This window comes from Manis pentadactyla, unplaced genomic scaffold (genome assembly GCF_030020395.1).
Source record: "Manis pentadactyla isolate mManPen7 unplaced genomic scaffold, mManPen7.hap1 scaffold_578, whole genome shotgun sequence".
Classification (NCBI taxonomy): domain Eukaryota; kingdom Metazoa; phylum Chordata; class Mammalia; order Pholidota; family Manidae; genus Manis; species Manis pentadactyla.
In genome coordinates, this window is record NW_026644965.1 from 1 (window position 1) to 23896 (window position 23896).

General features: G+C 42.4%; 1 protein-coding gene across 2 annotated transcripts; it reads right to left on the bottom strand.

The window, feature by feature from the left end:
• Positions 1–1097: 1097 nt before the first annotated feature.
• Positions 1098–15747, bottom strand: LOC130682458 (AP-2 complex subunit beta-like). Of its 2 annotated transcripts, none has more exons than XM_057496815.1 (4): positions 15674–15747; positions 10658–10717; positions 4960–5065; positions 1098–1854 (listed from the first exon to the last, which is right to left on the bottom strand). In XM_057496815.1, the coding sequence occupies exons 2-4, from the start codon at positions 10692–10694 to the stop codon at positions 1653–1655; spliced, it is 345 nt and encodes a 114-aa protein (XP_057352798.1). In that variant the 5' UTR covers positions 10695–10717; positions 15674–15747; the 3' UTR covers positions 1098–1652. The 2 variants fall into 2 exon arrangements, with proteins under 2 accessions (XP_057352798.1, XP_057352797.1); XM_057496814.1 differs by lacking the exon at positions 15674–15747 and adding an exon at positions 15325–15637 and having other exon boundaries at positions 1102–1854.
• Between the last annotated feature and the right edge of the window lie 8149 nt (positions 15748–23896).

Consider the following 23896-nt stretch of genomic DNA (forward strand, 5'->3'; position numbering starts at 1 on the left):
AATTAAAAAACGGGCAGAGGAGCTGAATAGACAGTTATACAAAGAAGAAATGCAGATGGCCAAAAGACATATGAAAAGATGCTCCACATTGCTAGTCATCAGAGAAATGCAAATTAAAACCACAATGAGATATCACCTCACACCAGTAAGGATCGCCACCATGCAAAAGACAAACAACAAATGCTGGCGAGGTTGTAGAGAAAGGGGAACCCTCCTATACTGCTGGTGGGAATGTAAATTAGTTCAACCACTATGGAAAGCAATATGGAGGTTCCTCAAAGAGCTCAAAATGGAAATACCATTTGACGCAGGAATTCCACTCCTAGGAATTTACTGTAAGAATACAAAAGCCCAGCTTGAAAAGGACAGATGCACCCCTATGTTTATTGCAGCACTATTCACAATAGCCAAGAAACAGAAGCAACCTAAGTGTCCATCAGTAGAGGAATGGATAAAGAAGATGTGGTACATATACACAATGGAATATTATTCAGCCATAAGAAAACAAATCCTACCATTTGCAACAACATGGATGGACCTAGAGGGTATTAGGGTCAGTGAAATAAGCCAGGTGGAGAAAGACAAGTACCAAATGATTTCACTCATATGTGGAGTATAAGAACAAAGAAAAACTGAAGGAAGAAAACAGCAGCAGAATCACAGAATCCAAGAATGGACTAACAGTTACCAAAGGGAAAGGGACTGGGATGGATGGGTGGGAAGAGAGGGGTAAGGGGGGAAAAGGGGCATTATGATTAGCCCACATAATGTGGGAGGGGGTACACAGGTAAGGCAGTATAACACAGAGAAGACAAGTAGTGCTTCTATAGCATCTTACCATGTCGATGGACAGTGACTGTAATGGCGTATGTGGAAGGGACTTGATAACAGGGGGACTCTAGTAATCATAATGTTGGTCATGTAATTGTACATTAATGATACCAAAATGGGAGAGGAGGGGAGGGGAGGGGAGGGGAGGGGAGGAGAGGGGAGGGGAGGGGAGGGGAGGGAAGGGAAGGAAAGGGAAGGGAAGGGAGGAAGGAAGGAAGGAAAACAGATCTTACTCTGATAATGATAAATGTAAGGATGAACTTATTTTTCATCCTTGTAACTTCCAGGGTTTGCTTTAAAATTATCCAGGAGGAGAGGGGTAGGGGTCAACAAAGTATTTATGAGGAGTATAAATTAAAACAAGCCCAGCTGTGGGTTGGTAACTATTGAAACTGCCAAGGTGGGTATTTAGGAAGATACTACACTATGTCCTCTCCTTGAACACATTTCAAAACTCACATAATACAAAACCTTATCAAACATTTTAACACCTTATGTGAAGCAAAAGTAGTAGCTCCTGCAGTTTTTCCACTACTTTGGACTTGTAAGCATAATTTCTACAAAGATAAAATAGTTAAAGCCCCAGTTTACTGATCTTACAATGGTAAGCCCAACCTCTGTCAGCCTTGGAAGGTACAACAGGTTTCACCTGGCTTTCTTCTCCATCTCCAAGGATGCACCAAGCCCAACTAACAAGGCTCCCCATTTAACTGGATGACAAATGCAGGCATATACGTGCTTAAGATATGAATGTTCCCAGTCACTGCCTCTACTTCTCTGGAGGCCCTCTTTTGGAACAGAGGTTGCTTGTTTGCACTATATCAAGAAACACTTCTGTAAAGGCTGAGGTAGAAGAGACTGCTCTTGAGTCTTTGGGGAGAAGTTACCTTTACAAAGCTGTTAACAGCCATGATAGCCATATCTGGCTGACTCTTGGCATAGTTCATTAAGTAGAGATACACGAGCTTCTTTAGCTCCAGGTTGTCAGTCTGCATACAGTTCACTACGTCTGGAAAGAGAGAGCTGAGAAGAGAGAAAAAAGAAGGGAGTCAACAGATGTTGGTGTTAAAGCTGTTGGATCGAATATGAAGAAATGACCTTATTTTACAAAGTGATTGGATGCAAGGACAAGTGTCCCCACATGATAATTATTATCACAGAAACAAATTACTAAAGAAATTACAGTGTTGGTTCCACGAAGGTCTCTAAAAATAATTTTTTTTAACTTACAAAAACTGTCAAACAAAAGGAAAGAGTAGTAGAGTGAACCTGATGTATATTCTCCACACAGTCACCAACAACTTTTGACCCATGACCAATCTTATTTGATATATAGCCTCAACCTACTCTTCCCTCCCCCAGTCCCTACTCCATATGGTTGCTCTGGATTATTTTTAAGCAAATCCTAGACATTGTTATCATTTATACATAATATTTTTGGGCATACCTTGAGGAATCATTTTTTAAAATATCACAGTATCACATACAAAAATTCAAATTCTTCCTATCAATTCATTGCAGTTTCAAAGAACTACAGTTGTTAAGCTTTTTAAAACTCATATTCTTCCATCCTTGATTTTAACTTATTTAGTTATTAACTCCTGGGTTCTTGTGATATATATCTGTGTTTTCAATAGCTTCCTTGCTTTCTGAGAGAACAAGGCACATTCCATCCAGGCTCATTTTGTGTATTTCTAATCCCACAACTAGACTCAGTCATTTTTTTAATACATCCTGATTCTCTTTTAGTGGAATGTATTTATTTTTAACATTACACATTCAAACAAATGAAAATGAGTGCACTCAAAAAGAAAAGGAATTTATACTTTTTCCATGTTCAAGTCATTGCCTGGTCTATCATTCACCTATAAAGCCAAAGAAAACAAATTTATATTTCCGTACACAAAGAATCACCTTTTGCATGGAAGGATTGAGTGTGTCAGATTTTAAATTACAAGCCGTATTTTTTAAGTATGGTTAACGTTACCTTTACACGAAGTTAGTAATTAATCGTCCCCCAAGGCTTTTTCAAAGTACCTTACAAACTTTCAGTTCTTCTAAATATCTTACTAATAGTACAGGAGAAAGAAGAAGCAAATGTCAGTACATTCTACAGAAAAGTTAACAGAATGACTGAAAACCTGCTTATATAGTATAACTCCTGTACATGCAGAAAAACAGTATACAGAAATATAAATTATTTACAAAGATGAAGATGGACTGCAAAGTCAAAGAATCCACCATTACCTCCAATGAACCAATGACTTCTTACCTGGAAGGCAAACTCTATGTTTAACTTGCCTGTATGTACCTAGTGTAGTTTCATGCACATGTAGATATTTAAAACACTAACTGACACTCTTCAAAAATTACCATTCTTTCCATGTCCTAGGGTAATAGGAAATAGCTCATGTGAAAACAACAGTAAAACCAGTAAATAAATGTGAAACATGAGCTAATAGTAAATGTAAGATCCTAAAGAAACGAATTCCAACAACCTCCACAAGATCAAGATCTTGATAAAAAATAGTCAAAGCTCTGGCAGACACCATAGGGGAGGAGGGGTGGTGTGAGTAGGTGAGCGAGGGCTTCTGGCGGGTGTTGGGGATGGTATACAGGGTCACAAACTTCCAATCATAATATACAGGGATGGTAGTGCAGCATGGAGAATATAGTCAATGGCTCTGTAACATCTTTCTGTGTTGACAGATAGTAACCGCACTACTTGGGGTGAGGAATTAATAATGGGTTTAACTGATGAATCATTGTGTTGTATAATTGAAACCAATGTAATCTTCTATATCAACTATACTTCAACACAAGAAAAAAGAACAGTCAAAGTTCTAGTGGTAAAAATTGTTAAGTACCAACCTATAAAGCTAGAAACCTGAACTTTCCAATAGGTTAGCCACTAGTCACATAGAGCTACTGAGCGCTTGCAATGTGGCTAGTCTGAACTGTGATGTGATGTCTATATAAAACATATACTGGATTTTGAAGAGTTGGCATGAAAAATATGTAAGAGTTCATTAATAAATTTTTAATATTGACTTCATGTTGAAATAATACTACTTTGGATATACTGAGTTAAATAAAATATAATAATTACGTATAAAGCACTTCTGCACAGCAAAGTGTGGTGGCTGACTTGAAAAAGAAAAGCCCTTGCACAATTGTTTGAAATGGGGACACCGTATTTTTGAATGACTGACATACTTCTAAATTTTCTGGTAGGACATTAAAAAAGTAAAACAAATTAATTATTTTATTTTATTTAACTCAGTATATCCTATTTCACCACATGGATTATTAGTAAGACCTGTACTCAAGATTCAAGGTTTAGCAAAGTAGAAGTTTCAATGCTTCATGAAGGACAGACCTAAGTGAAACTGCCTTTTTCCTGTAAAAACACAGTGGTGAAGAATATACATTGACTACTGTCATAGTTTGGCATCACTGCCTTGATTTATGCTAAGGCATCAGAGGTACAAATGGCAACACAGTGAAAAAGCAAAGTATTATTATTATAAGAATAGATATGACCTCATGGACTCGCTGGAAGAATCTTAGGAATCCTGAGAGGCCTACAGATAATCCTTACTTAATTCAAAATGCTCTTGATATATCAACTACAAAAAAAAAGAAGAAGGAAGGGGAGAAAAAGGAGGAAAGGAAGGGAGGAAGGAAGGAAGGAAGAAAGAAAATAAAAAAACCAAAAAGACCCAATGCATTTTGTTAACATTTGTTTTCATCTTGAATTCAGCAACTGAATGTAGAGCTGTAAAGTTAAGGGTACTGACTTGAGCCAATTAAAGAACATAAGAGTTTCTGCTTCCCAGTATATTTTTATCATCTTCTAAAATTCAGGAACAGGTTTGTAACTGTGCCAGCTCTCAGGTTTTATGCTGCATGTATGCAACAAAATCAAACTATTTATTCTGCCAAAACAAGATCAAGAAAGCTTAAGCCATGAGTTAACAGAGAAGTAATTTCCCTCATGACGTTTTCAGTGGGACAAATCCATTTTCATAGGGTCTATGATTATAACAGTTGTCAAAGAAAAGCAGTAAAAGCCATAAAGTAGGATATGGGTCTGAAGTGACCAACGGCAGGGGTGACCACCCTTACCTAACATCCTTCCCCACAGTCATAGCAGCAATCACTTTCTTCACAGCCTCCTTCCTCTTTTCTTTCTTTTCATTGTTGAGTTCAGCCTTTAATTCAAAGATTTCTCCTACAAGAAAACAGAAGGGTGAGGTCCCCAAACGGGAGAACCAGAGCAGAACAGTGTACCACATAACAAGTAACACAACAACACCAGACCAGAGGCAGGGCAGTAACTGAAATAAAAATTTTTCAGTTATCGGATAGGTACAAGTCAAGTCCCTAGAACATCAACTGACCCACTGATGAGGATACCGTTTTTTAAGGTATGGCCAAAGAGGAAGGTACAATCGAGATCTGAGGAGGCACAGGAGTGGGAAAACGGATCTCCTGAAATCTTAACACCATGAGGAAAAAATGGCATCTGCGGGATCACCTCCCATCAGAACTGCAAGATCCTAGGAGAACAATACACGCAGACAAGGAAAGGGTTCACAAATCATTGTCTTCAAGCCAGAAGAGACTCCAGTTATCATATCATTCACCCACTCTCAACTTCACAAATAAAGAGCCAAGGCTCAAAGGTCACAGTGAGTTAATGACAGAGCGAGCTACCTTCGAGCTGTCTCTCCAGACTGCTGAATCCAGAGGTTCTCAACCTTGGCCACCCACTAATATTACCTGGGAAGTATTTAAAAATAACAATGCTCAGGCTCCACTCTGGACCAAATAAATCAGCATGTCAAGGAGAACTCTTAAGTTCATATTTTTCTAAGTTCCCCCAAGCGATTCTAATGCACAACTAGGATTGAGAATCACTGCTCTCTAATTAGAAGCCAGTGGGTTTTAAGGCTTCATCCTATTCAATCAATCAAACAGAAATTATAATCTTGAAGTTTCAAGAATGGTACAAACCAGAGTCATTTCTAAAGGTCCAACCTGAGTGACCCTCGGGCCCTGCACTGTGAAGGCCAGGGGAACTATAAGGCCCAGGCTCATCTATCTTCAGAAAGCTGAACCAGAAAAGAGAAGGTAACAATCCTTGCTGTTTTTAAAAGAAAGAAAATACACCACTAAGTCCATGAAAAAGTAGACTACTCCCAGTTCAACCTTCCATCTGTATGCTTAAACTCTGCTACAATAACTGCCTCATTTCCCTCCACCTTTACGGCTGCTCTTGATGTTCATTTTAACCAGACCTCATTCACCAGTTAGAAATAGTGGGGGCGGCAAACTATGTGATCTGCTAAAGCCTCTAAATGGGAAGGATGAAACTGGCAAGAAACATACAAGTTGAGCACTAAAAAGATTTATTACACAAATAGCCATGGCCAACAGGACAACCAAATCAATGTTACAAAAATCACTGATTTAATGGACAGCTGCAAAAACAGCTGAACCAGAAAAGCTAGACCTTTTAAGAGTCAGCTGTCTCTTCACCAAGTCCTCTGCTGCCAAATCCAGCTCTCTGGGTTCCCATCATTTACTTTCGGGAACTGTAAAGGACAAGCAGCAGGGTTTCAGAAAGTCTGCACTGGGACTAGCAGCAGGACTTAAAGAATCAAAACAGGATGTAACTGAAACTATTCCAACAGCATAACTTAAAGAGTATGTTCCAGTGGCAGTTCTGGTGGGCGATGTAGGAAGTAAAGGGAACTCGGTCTATCCATTTTTTTCTAAATGTGGTGGTTCACCCAGGTATGATTCAATCTGTAAGTCTTAAACTTAAACAAATCCCTGAATTAAAAAAGGTTACCAGGATCCACTGCAAGAGAAGGAAGGTTTGAGAAGTTAGGTGAGTTTTAAAATTAAACCTTTCATGTCATTATAGAATAGCTTGGTCATTAACAGAATAAATAAACACATTTCAGAATAAGAGATTCTGAAAAAAGCTGAAAATGAGTGACAAGGGACTGATGGTTTTGGGGAGATATAATTAATAAAAATAGGGAATAAGCTGGGTGGAGCCAAGGAGGGCCACTAAGTCAGACATCTATCTTGTACATACCATTAAATTCCTATCTTTTACCCCTACTCCTCCCCCTATAAAAATCTACCAAACATGGTTAGCAGCTAGCAATGGTTCTCAATCTTGGTTACAAATTAGAAAAACGTGGGGAGATTTTAAAAATCCCCCACGACTGGGCCACATCACAGACCAATGAAATCAGGATTTCTGGGGGCTCACCAGTATTGTTTTAAACTTCCTAGGCGACATTAAGGTGCAGGCAAGGTTGAAAGCCACTAGCAGCTGATACACTTCAACAACTCACTGTGGAGGTTTCTGTAATGTACCCTTACATACCTCCAAATGACAGAATAGGACTGACATATTTGTGTTTTCTAGAAAATGTTCTGGAGCTCCTTGTTCACTCCAGGCAACTATAGTATGACCTATTTTTCTTTTCTTTTTAAATAATTTCAAACTTTTTTTTAACAGTATTTTTTTTTAGTATCATTAATATTCAATCACATGAGCAACACTGTGGTTACTAGATTCCCCCCATTATCAAGTCCCCACCACATACCCCATTTACAGTCATTGTCCATCAGCATAGTACGATGCTATAGAGTCACTACTTGTCTTCTCTGTGCTATACTACCTTCTCCGTGCCCCCCACACATATATTATGTGTGCTAATTATAATGCCCCTTATTCCCCTTCTCCCTCCCTTCCCACTCACCCTCCCCAGTCCCTTTCCCTTTAGTAACTGTTAGTCCATTCTTGGATTCTGTGAGTCTGCTGCCGTTTTGTTCCTTCAGTTTTTGCTTTGTTCTTATGCTCCACAAATGAGTGAAATCATTTGGTACTTGTCTTTCTCCACCTGGCTTATTTCACTGAGCATAATACCTCCAGCTTCATCCATGTTGTTGCAAATGGTAGGATTTGTTTTCTCTTTATGGCTGAATAATATTCCATTGTGTGTATGTACCGCCTGTTCTTTACCCATTCATCTACTGATGGGACACTTAGGTTCCTTCCATTTCTTGGCTATTGTAAATAGTGCTGTGATAAACATAGGGGTGCATATTTCTTTCCAAATGGGATTGTGCATTCTTAGGGTAAATTCCTAGGAGTGGAATTCCTGGGTCAAATGGTATTTCTATTTTTAGTTTTTTGAGGAACCTCCATACTGCTTTCCACAATGGTTGAACTAGTTTACATTCCCACCAGCAGTGTAGGAGGGTTCCCCTTTCTCCACATCCTGGCCAGCATTTGTTGTTCCTAGTCTTTTCTATGGTGGCCATCCTAACTGGGGTGAGGTGATATCTCATTATGATTTTAATTTACATTTCCGTGATAATTAGTGATGTGGAACATCTTTTCATGTGCCTGTTAAATCATTTCAATCTTAAAGGGAAGTTGCAAAATTCCCCAATTGTTAATGCTGGCGCCACATTTGCTTTACCATATTTTAGATTTACATATTTATTCCCTGAATCATTTAACAGTATGCTGCAGCCATCATGTCCTTTAGCTCTAAATATGTCAGTGTATAACTCGTAAGAACAATTATCTTACATAACCAAAATATAATGATCAAAATCAGGAAGTTTACAATTGATATGTCACCATCATCTATCTTTAGACTTTATTCAAAGGTCTTGATAATGTCCTTTATAGCAATTTTACCCCTACCCTGCTGTGCCCAGGATCATACAATACATTTACTGTCATATCTCTTTAGTCTTCTTTAATGGGCAACAGTTCCTCAGCCTTTGTGTTTCATGATAGTATTTTCTTTTAAGTACAGGCTAGTTATTTTATAGAACGCCCTCAGTTTGGGTTTGTCACAGGTATTCCCTCACGATTACACTGAGGTTAAGCATCTTGGCAGCAAATTCTTAAGTGATGGTGTGTTCTCAGTGCACGACATCAAGAGACAAATGTTAATTTATCTACTGGTGATGGTAGCATGGAATACTTAAGGTGGTAAATGCCAAGTTTTGACACTGTGAAGTTACTATTTTTTCCTTTATAATTAGTAAATAATCTGTGAAAAGGTAACTTGGAGACTATTTAAATATCCCTTCCTCAAAAACTTTCACCCGCTAGTTGGTTTAGCATTCATCAGTGACTCCTGCCTGAATTAGTTATGATGATGATTTATGTGTATATACATATATATTATTCAATGAGTTAGAGTTCACCGTGATCTCTTTTTTATATGATTAAACCATCTCAAATTTGGCCAGTGGGAGCCCCTTCAAACCACATCGCTCCTTGACATGTCCCATTGTTTTTTCAGCGCTCCCCCCCTTTCTGGTACAAGATGTTATGTTCACCTAGTACTCTGCCTTGACCCTGCCCTGGAATCAGCCCTTTCTCCAAAGAATCATGACTCCTTTTAGTGGGAAATGATATTTAGAAAACAAGATCTAGGCATTTGGTATACTCTAACTTGAAAGAAATTAGGGCATTTAATAGTAACTCTATATATTTTACAGTGCTGAGAAAATCTGACTCACACATAGTAGGCACTCAATAAACATTTACCGAATAAATGAATGGAATTAATAAATCAACGTAGAAAGGCTCTGCAAAGTGTTCAAGACGAAAGACCAATCTCAGTTCAATCTCACAACAGTCAGGAGGCTGAGGCCAGTAAACATTACATGGAATAACAAAAAAGATAAATTCTGGGGCAGAAAAGCAGTCATATTTCAGCCCCTGGGGGAGAGGAGAAAAGGTACATCTGAGAAGGTAAGCTGTTGGAGAATAAGAGGAATGCTAGTTGGTACCATGCCCAGAATACTTCAGTAACTATAAGGATGACTGAATACAATAACACAGAATTCTGATCCTGAGGAGTAAGCTCAGCTCAGCTGAGGCGCACAACAGCCTGAGAAGGGCTAAACTGGCCTGCTTTTGATGGGAGGGCCATGTACATAGCACTAGAAATGAACTTTGTTATTTAGGAACAATTTTACAAAAGATGAGGGATTTGGACTTTTCCTAAGAACGCTTACTTTCTAGCCCCACAGTCATATGTAAAAACAAATGTTATTTCTCACTACAAAGATGGACGAGCTAATAAATTCAAATTTATTAATCAACAGCCTGACTTTAAAATCATGGAATTGACTCAAATGGTTCCCTATTTTAACTACAAAGAATATATTAAACAAAGCCCAAAAATGAGGTGGATCTGTATGGAAAGATGTAAAAACATCACATTTCTATGTAGTTTTGCATGGCCCCTTTTTTGTTAAAGACAGAAAAATGTTTAAACTGTAAGTATTAATATATGCATTTATATGCACAGAAAAAGACTGAGTATACACACCTAGTTCCCCTCAGGTACAAGGAGGGGAAAAAGAACTTTCATTTTTATTTTTTATATATCTATACTGCTTTAATCATATTTCTTATAAAATGTTTATTTCCAAGTAAAAAAATGAAAAGAAAAGAAACATGCTGCTTACTCTTTTCTTCTCAGATCTATCAATTTTCAACGGATCCGTGTTGGAGCCCTTCCTTTCACTAAAACATGACCTTTAAGTCAAAATGATGTACAGCACAGTCTTATCTTTAGAAACCTATACTTCAGGAATTTACTCAAATATACTTTTCTGTAGAAGCAGAAGGTCCTCAATGAGACTGTGGATGTCTACTTATCTGAAGACGTCAAGAACTTTCCACTCGTGGCAATCTTATACCACAACTTTTGAAGAATCTCAAGAGAACTCAAAAGTTCTTTGATCAGGTTTGTATACTTACCTTTCTTATTTGTTGTGAAGTACTTGGAATCTGTCATGGTTTTGGATCTTTAATGTGCACCTAGAGCAAGAAAAAAGAATTCCTTTATCCAAGTTATTTATGTCCAGCAAGGCATTTGATTAATTTTAAGGACATTTGTAAGAACTTCGGTATTCAAAAATGGGTATCTTCTTATCACCATTACTCGTGATTCAATAGATGCAAAGATAAAAGAACTTAACTCTTGCCTCAAGGAGCTAATTGGGGCAAAGGCCAAATAGAATGGAGCGATAATCTGAACCTATTATGGCTTTGTGATTTTATCCACAGTTTTCTACCCAAAGCTTAAAAGACCTAAAACTAGACCTTTTTGTAAATACACCTTCAGTTAGTGACTCAAATATTTAAGATAGGGAAAAGCTGTTTTGAAAGATCTCCCCATTGTTTTCCATTCAGGAAAATATGACTTACTTTCTGCCTCAAAATGGAGTCATTCCAAAACATGTATTCTGAAGCAGTATAAGGTCTAAAGAGAAAACAGTTCTGCTACCCTACTCATCATTACAGGCAACTTTCAATGAAAGGAAGCTCTTTCAGAAAAAAAGCCTAAATTAATAGGACAGTATTCTTCCCCCAAAAGCATTTTAGAGAGGTAAACATGCTTTACACATGAATTCTTTTTTTAATCATGGTTTTCTTATTTGCAACAACCTACACTTAGCCTAACACTATTCCCAAAGAATAAATATCAGTTTACACTTAAAAACAGGGCAAAAAAAAATGTGACTGTTTTTCTGTCATATTTATAACAAAAGAGAATCAGAACTGGTGCTAAAACTTAAAAGAACATGAGTCCCAGACTCAAGGTTAATTCTGCTGTTCCATTTCCCAGGAGAATTAATCCAAGGGACACATGGCTCTACCAGTAAAACAAAAACAGTAGCAACTGGTCACATTTCTTCCTAAACAATGACACAATGTTTTCTCATTTGAAAAACTCCAAGACTTTGTCCAATGTACTTGATTTCTCTAAATACATTAAAATTTTCTTTTAATAACATTCCTTCTGTACTCAAAAATGAGTATCGTGCTCCTTATCACAATCACTACCAATACTTACTACCAAATTTAGGACAGATACCCTGGCACCTGCTCGGTACTGTTCAGTCAAAAACGAGTGACATCTGGCAAACTTGAGTGATAACACATTTGGCAAACAACAGTAAATATGGATCTGAGAGAAAAGACCTAAGCACTAAAGAAATCAGTGTAATTAAGGAAAAAGAGCCAGATAAACATGAAATCATGAAAAAAGCCTGGCTCAAATCTGATCTCTAAATGTGTTACGTGGACACTCTAAGGGAAATTAGACTCATAGGCTATCTCTTCAAGCAGCTGCTTGCTATTTACAGTCTTGGTTCTTATATAAGAATGTTTTGGTTGAACCAGAATTTCACTGAATTACCTTGTAAAAAGAAGTGAGCTAGAATTCACAAATATTATAGAATGCAAAAATTTGTTTTCACAGTATTTGTCATAACTAAAAATCTGTACCAGGTTTGCCTTATGCAATACTTTATCATAATGCCTTTCCAGCAAAAATTCAAAGAATGGTATAATTTAATCAATTCACAATGTAAACTAAATGTGAAGTGAGCAAACTGAGGAAAGGAGCCCTTCACATAAGAGACCTGGAATAAATCTGGTTACCTAATAAGTATCCAGAAATGATTACTGAGCCCACCTGGACTCTAGGCTGTTACAGTCTGTCCAAGATGTTACTATGCTATTCTAAGGCCCATGGGATCATCAACATTTAGAAGCTGCTGAAGACTTAAAACCAAAACTCTGGAATTTTTCACCCAGTTTCTTTGGAAGGCACAAGAAATTCTTCTGTATTCCAAAGCTCTCATACACACACATTAAATTCTTAACAGTTTTCACCACAATCTGTTAAACACTAAATTAACCTAGTCTTAAATCCTACCTTTATTAGCGACCCACACATTTCACTACCTCCCCTACCAAATTTCACTGTCAAGGAATGTATTCTGTCCTATTCACACTGTGAGCACAGTGCTCTTAACAAGAGAATAATGTGCCACCCACAAAATTTCAGCAAGAGCAGGTTATCAAGCAATCTTAGATCCTACATTAAGAATCCCAGCTCTTAAAGGGAGAAACATACTCTCTGAGCTCACGCTGTTGTAACACAGTAATAGTACAGAGCTTACCCATAATGACTTTATCAAGTTAGTTCCTGTCTTAAGCCCAAAAGAAACTCCCTGAAAGTCTAAACAAAAACGAATGAGAAGAGGTGGCAGTTGCAAATGCCACTGAACTGTTCACTTCAAAACAGTTGATTTTATGTTACATGAATTTCATATAAAAGTTATATTATCTATATATTTTTGAAAAACTTTGAAATACAGTTGAGAGAAGGCCTCCTCCCTATACAGATTATGTATCTAGATTTAACACAACCTACTTTCTACCAAATACAGCTTGTGAAAGTCTCTTCTCTTCCTATACTCCCTCCTTCCAGTTCTCCTAAAGAAAATAAGGCCAGAAAAAAATTAATAAGGTCTTAATTTAAAATAGGTCTCTGGGAAATTACAACTAAATTAGAGTTGGTGAGGCCACTAAACCCCTTTTTACACACAGATGGAATTTACAGCCTGGTGCTCATAGTGAAAAACTGGCCAGAGTAAAGTATAAAGCGGAAAGGTCATTCCAGCAAACTTCTATTACAAGGGTGACAGGCGGTAATCAGCTATTTCGATAATGCTGCAAAAACAAAAGTATCTTCAGTTATCATTTAGCTCATAAGAAATTATAACTGATTTCCATTTAAACATGACAGACTCCAAAGCAATTTGTTAATATTACACAGTAAGGAAAAAAGAGCAAAGCTTAAAAGTTTTACATCCAATTCTTAACTGAAATACCACTAAACTTTGGAAAACTTAAGCCTGAAAGTTAGCAAAGAAGGAAGGAAAAGGAACATACCCTACTCAATTCATTACATGTTCAGCTTGGTTCAAACCAGTGCCTACAATAGTACACATTAAAATGTGGATGTTCAAAAAAAAAAAACTGGAAGAACTGGACTTTCTTCAGTCTCTTAGTTCACAGAATGTTAGGTTTCTATTAATTTTCACCATCCAACTTTCAGTGAGGCAGTTGGAACACACTATCCTCTCTGCTTCCTTGGGAGTTTAAACTGTTCAAATACCTGCGAATAGTTCTCACTTTACTGCCACGCTTTGTCATCACTGGAATGTGTTACACGTTTTGCTGTACAGCTGCATCTCCTTCATCCACTGCTCTCTATTATTACTTTATAAATGTACCCTGAGGCTAAGCAATTGAGGTATACCAGGAAAGTAACTAATGATTTAAATTTTTTCTCATTCAGACCACCTTTTTTGTCATTCTGCCTTTTCTAAACTTACTACCTGCGTTTTTCTTTTAAACCACAGTGATTATCAGGACAGTGTTTGGCATTTAAAAAACACTGCTTTAAGCAGACAGACTCCACAAAGGGACTAGTGGTTACCAAAGGGGAGGGAGGGAGAAGGGGACTGAGGGGTATTATGATTAGTGCACCTGGTGTGTGTGGGGTCACGGGGAACACAGTTTAGCACAGAGAATACAAGTAGGGACTCTGTGGCATCTTACTACACTGATGGACAGTGACTGCAATGGCGTAAGGGGGTGGGGGGACTCGATAATAAGGGTGAATGTAGTAACCACATTGTTTTTTCTTGTGAAACCTTCCTAAGAGTGTATATCAATGTTACCTTAATAAAAACAAACAAACAAACAAATACTGCTTTATAAAATCCAAGTTTAATGAGGCATCAACACTATTTACGCTGGATAATGAAGCAGCCAAGTGAGTACACTTAAAGCCTGCCCCTCACAAAGAAGACAGCTCTGAAAACAGCATGAATAAATTCTTTGCATTCAAAGAATACGAAACAGGAAGTTCCAGTTTCTTTACCTCTGGCTTAATCTACAGCCTTTCTCAAACTAGATCATTCCTGATAAATCCAGAAAAAAAAAATCCAAGTCTGAAATGGAACCCCCCTCACTTCCCACTCTCTCACATCAGGTCAGTTTTGGAGGTTTCTCTTCCCTTCCCCCAAATGTCAGGAATTCGTCTTCTTTCCCTGGGTGTTCAAGATTCTACAGATATGTTCCTCCATTACCAGATGGGAAAGAGGAGTCCCTTAACCTTTAACTACGGGAGACGGGCGCAGATTGCCCACCAAGCGACCAACCTCTGGGGAACCCCTTTTCCCTCATGCTGGCTAGGCACGTTCCCAGTACCTCAGTGAACGACGCCAAGACGTTAACAAGGAAGGTTCTCCCCTTGGCTTCTCGCTTCTAACGGCCACACCCCTGGTCTCTGGCCCTGCTAACCCACCGCGACTCTTCGAACACATCTCCCCCCCGGTGCCCCTCAACTCCCAGCGACCACATCAGGGGAGCCCCTCTTCCCAGAAGAGCGGCGGAGTCCTTCTCTAAACCCCCTCCTCCCATCGGTCATACCCGCCGGCTCACTCCGGCCTCAACGGTCACGCTCCCAGGATCTCCTCTGCCGCGCGTGCCTGCGCCCAACCTGGGGTTCCCCTTTTCCCCCAGTGAGGGACATACCCCAAAGTAAGCTGTCTTGGACTCACCGAGGGCAAAGGCGGGGCGGCAGCTGCCTGACGGCGCAGCCAGAGAGGTGGTCTAATGGTTTCCTGCGCGTCACGATTCCTCCAGGTCTAAGCCACTGCGCAAAACCCACTTGCCAGGGACAAAGATGGTGGACAGTTACGTTTCACGTCAGAAGACCTCGCCTCGCGCGTAACGTCATGCCCGCAGGGGCAGTGCGAGCCGCAGGCTAGCGTGGGAGTGGGCCAAAGCCCCGGGCTTTGGACTGGGAAGGGTAAGGGGTCTGAAGCAGGAGTTTCAAGGCAACCAGGGGCTTGACGTCACGAAGAGCCGCTCTTCCGCTGCCCTCCTCGCCCCCGACCCCTAACTCACCAGAGGGAGCGGGGAGAGGTCGAGGGCTACACGGCGACAGCGGGCTTCAGACCTACGACGCGACGCAGCGGCCTCCCGGCCACTGACAAACGGAAGCTCCGCACTCGTTGCCCGACGCCATGACGTCGAGTAGGCGCTCTGGTCCGCCCCCGCCCCATGGAGCCAATCGCAAGGCCAGCGGAGCCGCGGGGCTGGGCCTGTGCTCTTGGAAACCGGACGATTCCCAGCTTAGGAGCCCGCCTGTGGTTCGCGAGCACCAAGCGCTGAGGCGTCCTTACTGCCCGCCTCCAGCAGGGTTTGCGTCAGAGTTAGATGCTGTTCTGGGTTGCTGACCTTGCCTGGTCTCAACACCGTAACACTGGCGCAGTAGCTTGGCCTCCTTTACTTAAGTTTGCCCACTTGCAAAGTGGGACCAGTAATGCCTACTCTATTTTGGCCTCCCTGAGAGCACCAGAGCAGTCTGGTCGGCAGAGCCTGGCGGACTTCAAGAAAAAAAAAACATGTTTTAACCATACCTTATACCGAGGGAGCTCCTTGAGAGTCCCTGGGCACGCTTCTGTAACCCGCCCATCAGCCCTGCCGGGCACGAGGCTCAAGCGGTCAGCTGATTCTCACTAGCCATGTTGTTTACTTGCCTTTCGCGATAGAAGTGACATTTTTCTTTCAAATGGACTCAGAAAAGGTCAAAAGTAGCAGGGAGCGTCTTGTCTTGATACAGACACTTCACACATGTAGGCTTCGTTCAAATGGGAGCCTAGGGCCTGAGTGTGGAGGTGAGGAGTTACCACTAGGAGCGAGTCCAGGAGGGCTTCGGGGATGGCTACAGGGCTGGCTGGGAAACAGGCCAGTTCTTGGAAGCAAGCTCCACTGGTTTCTGCCAGGGGTCCTGTGCTCACTGGGCCTCTCCGGGAAGGAAGATGTCCTCCTATCTCTGGGAAAGGTCAGAGTCCTTTCTGGTCATAACCGGTGCAGCCAAGCATCAGTGACTTGACACAAGCATCCCCTCCCCCAAAATGGAGCACACAACATCCCTGTTATTACAAAAAGTTTTTGCCCAGTTGTCTGCAAAAGCTGTGGGGACCCCCCCCCCACAGTTAATCTCCTGTTTCACTTTTTAGGAGGCTCCATCTCAGGTCTTCTTACTTCCCAGGCCTGTCCACATCCCTGCAGCATGTGTGGGCTTGTTCTGGGAGTGGGTAGGGGTAAAACTGCAATACTTCCAAAATATCTTTCCTGGTTTAGTGCATCTCCATATCAACAGGTGTTTCTAAGGGGTGGAGAGAAGTAGTCTTCATATCCATAGAGGGCTTATCTGGACAGGAGAGGCTGGGTGGGGCCCCTTTTGCAACCGGGGTTGTGAGAGGCAGTAGAGAGTAGAAATGGATGACTGACTGCTTGTAGGGTAAAAAATGAGTTTCTCCCAGTTGATTTCTCCCTTCAATTTAGGTTTCAAAGGTATTTTGTCCCGGGATTTTCCCTCTGCAGTTACATCTTCATCTTGCACCCCTTTGTGAAGCTGAGTGAAGCCTTGGATCCTGGGGAGGAGGATGGAATGTGGGATACAGGGATGAAAGAGACGGGAATGCACACACATGATGCACATTTCCACAAAAGATCTCATCCATGGACCGTGAGTCCTCCAGGTAGACTCCAGCCAGAAAACACATCTCACATTTCAGTGTAATTTGAACAATAAGAAAGGTGCTTGCAAAGGGTTACTGAGACAGGGACCATGGGCTTAGACAGACTAGGGTGAGGGCCTCCAGAAAAAGCAAGGCAAGATATTTACAGTCAAAGCAATGTAACAATGTAAAGTACCTATCAAAACTCTGTGTTCAGCATTATGCAAAGTCAAGGTCACACTACTTCTCTAGGTAAAGACACCAGACTAGGAATACAGACAACTTCAGTGAGATCAGTTAAATGTCAAAAGGCCAGGAGCAACTTGGCCTGGAATGTTTGAGCATTCTGCAAGGGTATCTCAGCATAACCTGTGACTTCACTATAAACACCCCTAGCAAACAGACAACAACCCAGTCCACCTTGAGGGCAGGGCAGGTGGTACAAGTCCACACCCAAAGACCCCAATTCCCAAAAATACTCAACTGCCTATAAATCCCCTAGACAATGCACCAACCCAGCCTCTCGTTTCCTCCTGGCATGAGCCAGGCACCCTTTCCTCTCACTGTACTTCTAAATAAAAAGTACTGTGTACCTGTACTTTTGCTCTCCTACCTTGAGTGTTTGTGAAGCTCGTTGTCTGGCTTCGAGAACAAGAACCCCGGCATCGTCAAGGTACCAGAGGAGGGGGCTGAAGGGTATCCACAGGTGGTGACTTTTGATCTGAGACCTCCAGGTGAGTAGAGGAAAGAGCCATTGCAGAAGGTACTGACAAAAAAGCATCTGATCAGTAGGAGTGGAGGCTGAGCTCGGGGGACGGTGCACCAAGAGGTGGAGAGGAAGCCAGAAAATAAGAAAAGAGTAAGAGGAGGAGGTCAGAATGGGAGGGAGATAAGGAGGAAAGGGAGAATGCACAGACACGGAGGCCAGTGCAGGAGGGGCCCAAAACATTTGCAAAGGCAGCTCTCATCCCGCGGGTCTGTGAGATTTCAAGCACCATCCAGGGTTCTTCAAAGCCAGATGGGAGAACTGCAGGCATCCGGATTCCCCTGGGACGGGTCCAACTTGGAGAATCCTGAACCCCACCCCAGCCCAGAGAGTCACTCTAGGATGGGGTCCAGGAAATTTACGCTTGACACTTCCCCTCTTCTGTCCTGTCCTCATCATCGATGGATCTGAAACACAATAAAATGTGAGAATCTCTGCCCTAACCTTACCTAGGAGACGAGGGGTACGGAATTTAACATCTGTGGGAAATAAGGGCTCTAACTGTTTGCCAGGTAGGAATTGTGATTTGTCCTCACCAACCCCCAGGAAGGTTGGAGACATTGCTGTCCCCACAGTACAGGTAAGCAAACTGGCTTAGGGGAGTTTAAGTAACTTGGGGGCCCACACAACTAATGAATGGTAGAAGCAGAATTCTCCTCCAGCTCTCTCTGATTCTGGTGGGAGCGGTAGCATAGTTCAGTGGTACAGCAAGTGGGCTTTGGAACAAGGAATGCTTAGGGATGAACCCCAGCTCTATCCCACACTGTTTGCTGGTTCTTCCCAGAACAGTGAGGGGACCCGGGCAGCCTGAGGGGTGGGGCTGAAACAGCTGCCACAGTATCGGTACTTTTCACAGGCCCCCTTAGATGGTATTGAAGATAGAAACTTCTAAGTGAACTTTTTTTGATGTTCAGAGAAGGAAAGTCAGTCACACCACCCTATGGCCCCTTAGCCTCAGGCAGAGAGGCCAGGATGTGACTTCAGGAAGTTACAAAAATTCTGAGCCTCAGTTCCTCATCTGTAAACTGGGAAAAATAGTGTACTTAGGACAGTTTCTGGTCTGCAGTAAGCACTTAAAGATGGCTAGCTATTGTTATTACAGTTCTGGCTAATTCTCATCTTTCCAGTCTAGTCAGGTCCCTGCCTTTAACTGCACTTCTGAGCACTGGAGTGAGATCCTCCCTTTCTTGTTTGAACCCCACTTATATCCTTACTTGGCATCTGATTGAAATCAACAAACTCTTAATAACGCGGCCCTCTCTCTTGACAGAGGAACAGCCATTGTTCTTGTGGGTTCTGTTGTAGAAAGCTGGTCCTTCGAGCTCCTTTCAAAAATGGATTTAAAATCTTTTATCAACTGTACCTCAATAAAGCTGGGGGAAAAATAAACATCACAAAATAATAAACTTCAAAATACCTTGCATTATTCACAGTTTTCAAATAGTGCTAAGTGAACTGAAATGGTGATGAAACGTGCCGCACGAGCTGTTCCCCAGGACCAGCCCCTGGCCGCGCCCGCTGTTCCTGGGCTCCAGCTGAAACTTCTGGCGCCCATCTCCACATCTCCTGTACTTCTGGGTTTTGCTCTATCCATTGTAGACACTGCCTTTCGACTTCCTAATGACATCGGCAAGGAGTTAGTTCATTCACAGCCCTGGCCCAGTCCATTCTTGAGGTTTAGTTATGTCACCCTTTCCAGAGAATGAAGTTTACAGAAGTGTGACTGTGGCAATATTGTGCACCCCAGAGCTTAATGGTGTCCTGCATTTGCGTGCCCAGACGCCAGGGGTTTAATTTCCTCACCTGCCTTTCTGTGCTGCCTGCCATTACCACCCCCCAGCTCCCCTCCAGTGCTCTGCGGCAGCAGCTGGTGCCCGGTTCCCTCAGAGCCCCTCCCTGGGCTGTCCTCCAGTGTGTCCGGTCACCTCCTCCACCTGTCACAGAGCTGCCATCCCGGAGCTCCCCTCCCGGCTCCCCTCTCTTGCTTCCTTTACTCTCTCTTTGCAAGAGCACAACCTCAAGTTAAGGATCCCTATTTAACATGAACGTTTTGGGACCACCTCAGGATAGTACTTATACCTTTAGTATGCATTAATTGGAAAAAAATACAGAAGGACCAAAAATTACCAGGAAGGCTTGTCAATGAATTTCTTTTATTTACCAGGATAGCATCTACTGACATGTGAAAGCCTGTGAAGACTTTAGGCTTAAGGGCTGGATCAATCTCACTTCATTCACTCTTTGATCCCTCCGGCGCTTTCCTCACCCCCTGGTCTTCTGGTGAGAGATCCTTTCTCGTAACGTTTCACTGAGCTCCCGCTACTCCCTCCGATCCAGTCGGAATGAAGCGCGGGTTTAAGGCCCCACCCAGCATGTGCACATGACCATGCATGGCAAATTGGGGTCTCCTCCTCCGGGACGCGTTGTCCAAGCAGGCCAGTTAGAGGCTTTCAGAGGATGGGCTTTCCTCTGAGAGCTTAGCTCCGCGGCGGTGCAGAGCTGCAATTATCCGGGACCATCTTTGCCACAGTGAGGCACCCCTGAGGCAGAAGGCATCACAGAGGAAAGCAGAGTTGAGAGACGGAAGGGGGAGGAGGTCATTGTTTGAGCCCTGGATGCAGCCAACTTTAAGCCCCTAGGCCTCCCTGCTATAAGAGCCATTGTGGGTAAAACGGTAACATTTCCAGAATATCTTGCCTGGCTTTAGTACATCTGCATATCATTAGGCGTTCAGTGGTGGAAAGAAGTAAGGCTTTAGTGCATTTGCATCATTCCTCAGAGGTGGAGAGAAGTTCATCTCCATATCAATGGATAATTACCTGGGCCATGGAGGGCTTATCTGTACCCGAGAAGTGAGGGGGAGGGTCGATTTTTGGCTTCTGCAGGAGCAGGAAAGGGAGAAGCGGCCCCAGACTGCAGTCTGTGAGCAATAAACAGATTTTAAACTTTATTTCTCCCTTTGACTGTTTTCAGTTTTTAAAGAGTTATTTTTACCCAGGATTTCCTGTCCTTGGACCTACAGCCAATATACTGTATGCCATTTTTGGTTTAAGCATATTTTAGTTTGATTTCTTTCTCTTGGAACATAAAGAATGGTGATGAATGTATTTGTGAACTAGGGCAAGTTATTTGCCCACTCACCTGCACCCCAAGTCTCAGTTTCCTGATTAATTGGAGAGAAGATCTACCTCACAGGAAGCTGTAAGATTTCAGAGAGACAACATGTACTTAGACTCAATATATTATCGCTGTTAGTGATACAGCAATTTCCTTTGTTGGAGACACAGGATTTGCTTGCTCTCTGAACAGTGCTTTGTGTGCACATGATTGAGAGGCCCCTGCTCTAACTGGCCTTCTAAGTGAGACAGGGACCATGGATGTGGTCAGAGTAGGGTGAGGGCCTCTAGAAAAAGCAAGGCAGGATATTTACAGTCAGAGCAATGTAACTCCCTGCAAGAAACCTCCCCTACCAAAACTCTGTGAAATATTAAGCCCTAGAATCATTCTTCAGTGAGATCAGTTAATATTCCCCAGATAAAGAAGAGTAGCACATGCTTTTATTATGCTAATCATTTGTAATCATGTGTAAGATTCACTTTAGCATGCTAAAAGGCTCAGGGCTATGTGCTGTCTTTCCTCCTTCAGATCTGATGAAGAGATTTGCAAACTGGGCAACGAATTCAGCATGCAGACCCAGCTGTAAACAACATAGTAAAAGGAAAGAAGGATTCCACCTTAAGAAAAGATTGCATTTTAACACCCAGGAAGTTTAAGAAGTAAGATTCTTAACTTACTCTTTAACAAATACACAATAAATCAGTCCACTCTGGAAGCAGGGCAGGTGGCCTTGTTTGATATGCTCCTGTAAAGGAATGCAAGAAACACCCTAGAGCGAGAGCCACCCAATTTCCATACCCTAAGGGGGACGAAACTCGTGACAAGACGTTAAGGAATGCTCGTGCAAAGGTCAGGCAAGCGGCGGGTTCCCGTTTCAACTTTATTGGTTAAAGTATGGGATGTGTTTCAAATTCATTGGTTGTGGTAATGTGTGGGCTTTGGTGCAATGGCTGTGGAAATCCTATATAATCTATACCTAAAGTTGCTTGGGGGGTCGACAGCTCGGACTCGACCTGCGACCTGCGTGTCAGGAGAGGTGCTGTCGGCCCCAGCTAGCTGGCTGAATAAAGACTTTGCTTGGATTTACATCTCCGTGTCCGTGTGGTTTGTTCTCTGGGGAAACCCCGGAGTCCTGGACCCTAACACTCCCTGACCAAGATGCTGGAATCCCAGGGAGAACTCAAAGCAGGAAATTCCTTATGTTAAGTTAATTCTAAATATTCAGGGCCCACTTAACAAGTCCACACCTGTAAGCCTTTTTTCATGTTCCCCCAAATCCTCAACTGCCTATAAAACCCTTATGGGCTCTCTTGTATCCTCCTGGCTCGAGCCAGGAGCTCTGTCCTCTCACTGTCTCTCTCAATAAAAGCCTCTCCCTGGCTCGCCTACCTTGGGTGTTTGCTAAGTTCATTCTTCCACTCCTCAAACAAAAACCCCAGCATCACAAGGACCTGTGGCCACAGCTTGGAAATCACTGTTCTGGGGGTTGCCTTTTGAGCAGAACAGTGTACATTCTTCCATCCCCTTCCGGTCTATACTTACTCGTTTTCTAAAAGCATGACTGGCTGTTGCACAGCTCCCCCTACCCCTATTCCCACCTTAACCGGCCTGAACGCAGGTTACAGGCAGGATCCCCATCCCCTGTTATCTCCGTACTCCCCATTCTCAAACTTGCGCAGGAGGCAAGGCATTGGAAGTGGTGCATTTCGCAGAACGCTTCTTTCAGTTACTGAAGTAGGAATAACCTTCCCAACGGGTACTATGGGCATGTTTATTCATGCAGAATAAAATCACAATCATCACACATTGCTCAGGACAAAAATGCTACCAACCAGGACTGCAGTCGGTTGAGTTGTCCTTTAAACGTCACCTTGCTCCTCATTACTTCACCATGTTGCCTGTGAGCTCACAAGGGCAGAGAGATGGTGCCACGAGTCAAAACTTTCAGCTATGAAAAAATTAAATGTGAAATTGTGATATCTATTAACTTATTTTGTTTCAGGCAGATTGCAAAGTCAGCTCTGGGGAAGTCACTGTCCTGGTAAAGTGACCTTATGTAGGGACTCCTAATTCCCAATTTGTTTTTTAAAATTTATAAAATTCAAAGGTAAATAAGGGAACGTGGCACTGCAGCCTCCCCATCGTCTCCGCGGAAAACCACCACCGTGACCAGATAAAGGTAGTGGCTGACCCTGAGTCGCTGCCCTGAGATCCATCTCCCGCCCACATGCCCCCGCCTGGAATGCGGTGGTGATGGGAGCAGCGCTCTTTTGGGTTCCAACGGATCCCTGCGGGCGGTTTTCCGTCAGTGGGCATCGTTGGGTGGGAAAGGCAGCAATTAAGGGGAGGCATCTAGGGCCCGTTTTGCTTATGTCCTGATGAGAGAGGCCAAGAGACTGAGGAGCCGTGGGGGCTGTGATGGGGACCCTGACTAGGGCAGTGCCTACAGCAGCCTTCCTGTTAGGATATTTCAGGGGATCAGAATCTTCACAGATTCAAATGGCCTCTAGAGAAAGAAATTCCACTGACCTGTTTGATGTTTACCTTGTGTAAGGCCTTTCGTTTGGAGGTCTCTAGGGGTGGCACTGGATATAAGATTTGGTATTGGATCTGCATACAAATCCCGGCTCCAAATGGTACAGTCCCTTTGCAGCTTATGGTGCAAACACGTAGCACTAAGGGCTGACAGGAGGTCAGTCTGTATTTCATAAGGATTCA

Coding starts and splice junctions, on each gene's coding strand:
- LOC130682458 (XM_057496815.1), bottom strand. CDS start 10,694: ATGACAGATTCCAAGTACTTCACAACAAATAAGAAAG. Junction 5,066..10,657: donor CTTCACAACAAATAAGAAAG/GTAAGTATACAA, acceptor GTTTTCTTGTAG/GAGAAATCTTTGAATTAAAG. Junction 1,855..4,959: donor ACTGTGGGGAAGGATGTTAG/GTAAGGGTGGTC, acceptor CTCTCTTCTCAG/CTCTCTCTTTCCAGACGTAG.